Genomic DNA, 2,797 nt, shown 5'->3' on the forward strand with positions numbered 1-2,797 from the left:
CAGCAGGTGCTCGAGATACACATTCTCCTAAGAATCGTTCTCGGGTAAAAGCCCCGGGCTCACGTCACCCAGGAACAAGAACAGGTACGGCGTACATTGAATGGCCCGAGCCGGCCTGCGCAGGCTTGAGTGTCGGCAGTGTGCGCCACGTATACACGGATGCCAACGCGACTGGACGTGCGATGTGCATTCGGACCGGTCCGATCCCGCGCATTACACCTTGTGTCTTATTGTATTGGGGTTTACCTATCAATGGGCGTCAAGAGGCTGCGACAAGTACAGCATCTGCTTCAAGTACATCACGAACAGCCATTGTCAACTCAAATCATCAAGTAGTATACTATATAGACACCACCATACAATGCGCCTCATCCAGGTATCACAATTATAATATTTCCACCCAAACTACTCCTCAACCCTGACGATAATCTTACCCCCGCTAGACCCCTTCTTCAAGCTCTCAAACGCCTTATCCGCCTCATTGAACCCAAACGTCGAGTCAATCACAGTCTTGACCTTTCCCTCAACCATCCAATCCCTCAACTGGTTCAAATCCTTTGTCTTGTTCACCGTCATGTAACTCACAAACTTGGCCTTGACACCACCCAAAAACGCAGGGCGCACGATTCCAGCAGAGAGACTAATAAAACTCTTGGCTGAGACGTGGCCGCCGACGAAAACGTAGCTGCTTCCGGGGAGGAGGTAGTCGTTTGAAGCGCCGTACAAGTTGGGAGGTGAATCTCCTACGTTGTCTGCGCAGTGACTAAAGACTTTTCCGCGCTTTCGGAGTTCGGTCATTACATCGCTTGTTTTGTAATCGATGATTTCGTCTGCGCCTAGACTCTTGCACAGCTCTGCTTTACCGGTTGAGCACGAAACGGTAACGTGGCAGCCCAGCGCTTTGGCAATCTGGATACCCCAGAGTCCAACACCACCTGAACCACCGTTTATAAACACCTTGTCGCCGGCCTTGACATATGGCTGGATAGACTGATACGCGGTAAGACCGGCGGTTCCCACACCAGCAGCTTGATCCAAGTCCATATCCTCAGGAATAACACTATACCCTTCTTTATCGCAAACAGTGAACTGCGCCAGCGAACCAAACGCCTTGAGAGGCGATGCGCGAGCAAGAACATAATCGCCTGCCTTGGTATCGGTAACGTCTGCTGCGACAGCGACGACACGGCCGCTGAGATCCATGCCTGGAGTCTTGGGGTAGGACGTCAAGGCGCGCGAGGCGAGACCTAGCTCGATGACCTTGTAGTCTGCTGGGTTGAGTGCGGCGCGGGAGACTTGGACGAGGATCTGGCCTGGTTTGAGGGATTCGGGAGTTGGTTTGGGGATGGAGGGGTGGTGTTTGAAGACGGATTCGAAGGTGCCTGGGCCGGCGGCTTGCCAGGCTTGCATTTGTTCGGCCATTGTTGCGGTTGGTGTAGTATTGATATATGTTGTGGTGTTGAGTTGTGTTGTAGGAGTATGGAGGTAAGCTGGTGGTTTGAGGTTGGTGATGATGAATGGAATAGAATCACATGGGAATCAAGACTATGATATCAATACGAAATCGCTAATGACGTCTTGGAATAGCAGAGAAAGAAAAAAGAGGCGAAAAATTGCTGGGGTGGAGACACCGAGATATGAGCCGAAAAGACTACCTCAGAATGAACATGTTTTCCGGGATCAATTGAGGAGCGCATTTTATGACATTTATATTATTATTATTATTATTATTATTATTTATCTCGACCGATTGCATGTGCTTGTCTCGTTGCGTAGATGTCCTCATTCCAGTTGACTTTATTTGCCGGTCTCAATTGACTTCAATTGAAGACATGATTATTCATTCCAAGCTTGAATGCGTTTGTCGATTTGGCAGCATTAATAAGCCTTGCGTAGGGTCGTATTTGGATGGAACTGTGAGGTCGCAATAGCCTGATCAATGCGCCCGGAGTTGTCTTAAGAAAGAAGATGCGCCCGTAATTGAAAGAGACACTTGTCTTTGTCGGCAGAGGGTTTATTGAGGTGTCGCGTGTTGATTCCCATGTCGCGTCAATTCGGTCGATGGTGCTTTAAGACGCGTCTGGAGTAGATGAGGATTGTCGAGTAATGACGATGGCTTCAATAAGACGGGCGCATTTCGGGAGGAGAACGATAGTCGATGTGATGGCCGGTTCACCATCACTGAATGGTTGATTGAGTCGCCCTACTCGACCTATAGCCATTGTTATCTCTTATCTCTCCATCAACTCACATCTCCCCAGATAAAGTGCATCTCGTCTCATCTCGCCCCATTGAATTGATCAACGCGGGGCTCGTCAACTTTAAAACACCACAGACGTTCGGCGTGATCTCGGTGGATGAACAAACTGTCGGGTCAGAAGAGATAAAGGGTTTCTGGGGAAAGATAGATGTAAGTATCAAGATCTCGGTGTTATTATTTTTTACTGGAGTCCCTGTCGATGGATCGGTTGTTTCTCGCTTGAGGCAGATTCTGGGGTATGCAGAGATGGAGTGAGCGCACTAATAAATTGGATCCTGTTAATGATGAATGATGTAGGGTAGATACTGGATTAATTGTCGTTCAATTAATGACATGACTGTGTTGAGTCCCAATACGCGTCTTTTCGTAAGCGTCGCATGTTGGATCATGGGTTGTCGTCGTAAGTAAAGAAATGGCCATATATTTAATCATGCCATTGTTAAAAGTCGGTGTTGGTAATATGACAGACATGTAAACACAGGCATGTCCCGTAAACGAGGTAACCGAGAAATAAACACACGACACATGAAGTGATCG

General features: G+C 48.2%; 2 protein-coding genes across 2 annotated transcripts in view; one reads left to right on the forward strand and one right to left on the reverse strand.

Moving 5' to 3' along the window:
• FGSG_13439 (uncharacterized protein) overlaps positions 1–129 on the forward strand; it is a gene marked incomplete at both ends in the record, with an annotated part of 1,505 nt that extends 1,376 nt beyond the window's left edge. The window contains one exon of the mRNA XM_011322391.1: positions 85–129. Coding sequence (XP_011320693.1) covers positions 85–129 — 45 coding nt within the window. The remainder of the gene's footprint in view (positions 1–84) is intronic.
• A 276-nt stretch (positions 130–405) lies between these two features.
• Positions 406–1,422, reverse strand: FGSG_08125 (uncharacterized protein; the record flags this gene model as incomplete). The annotated part of the gene is made up of 1 exon (XM_011322392.1): positions 406–1,422. The coding sequence occupies one exon, from the start codon at positions 1,420–1,422 to the stop codon at positions 406–408; it is 1,017 nt and encodes a 338-aa protein (XP_011320694.1).
• Between the last annotated feature and the right edge of the window lie 1,375 nt (positions 1,423–2,797).

Source organism: Fusarium graminearum, chromosome 2, assembly GCF_000240135.3.
Source record: "Fusarium graminearum PH-1 chromosome 2, whole genome shotgun sequence".
In the NCBI taxonomy this organism is placed as follows: Eukaryota; Fungi; Ascomycota; class Sordariomycetes; order Hypocreales; family Nectriaceae; genus Fusarium; species Fusarium graminearum.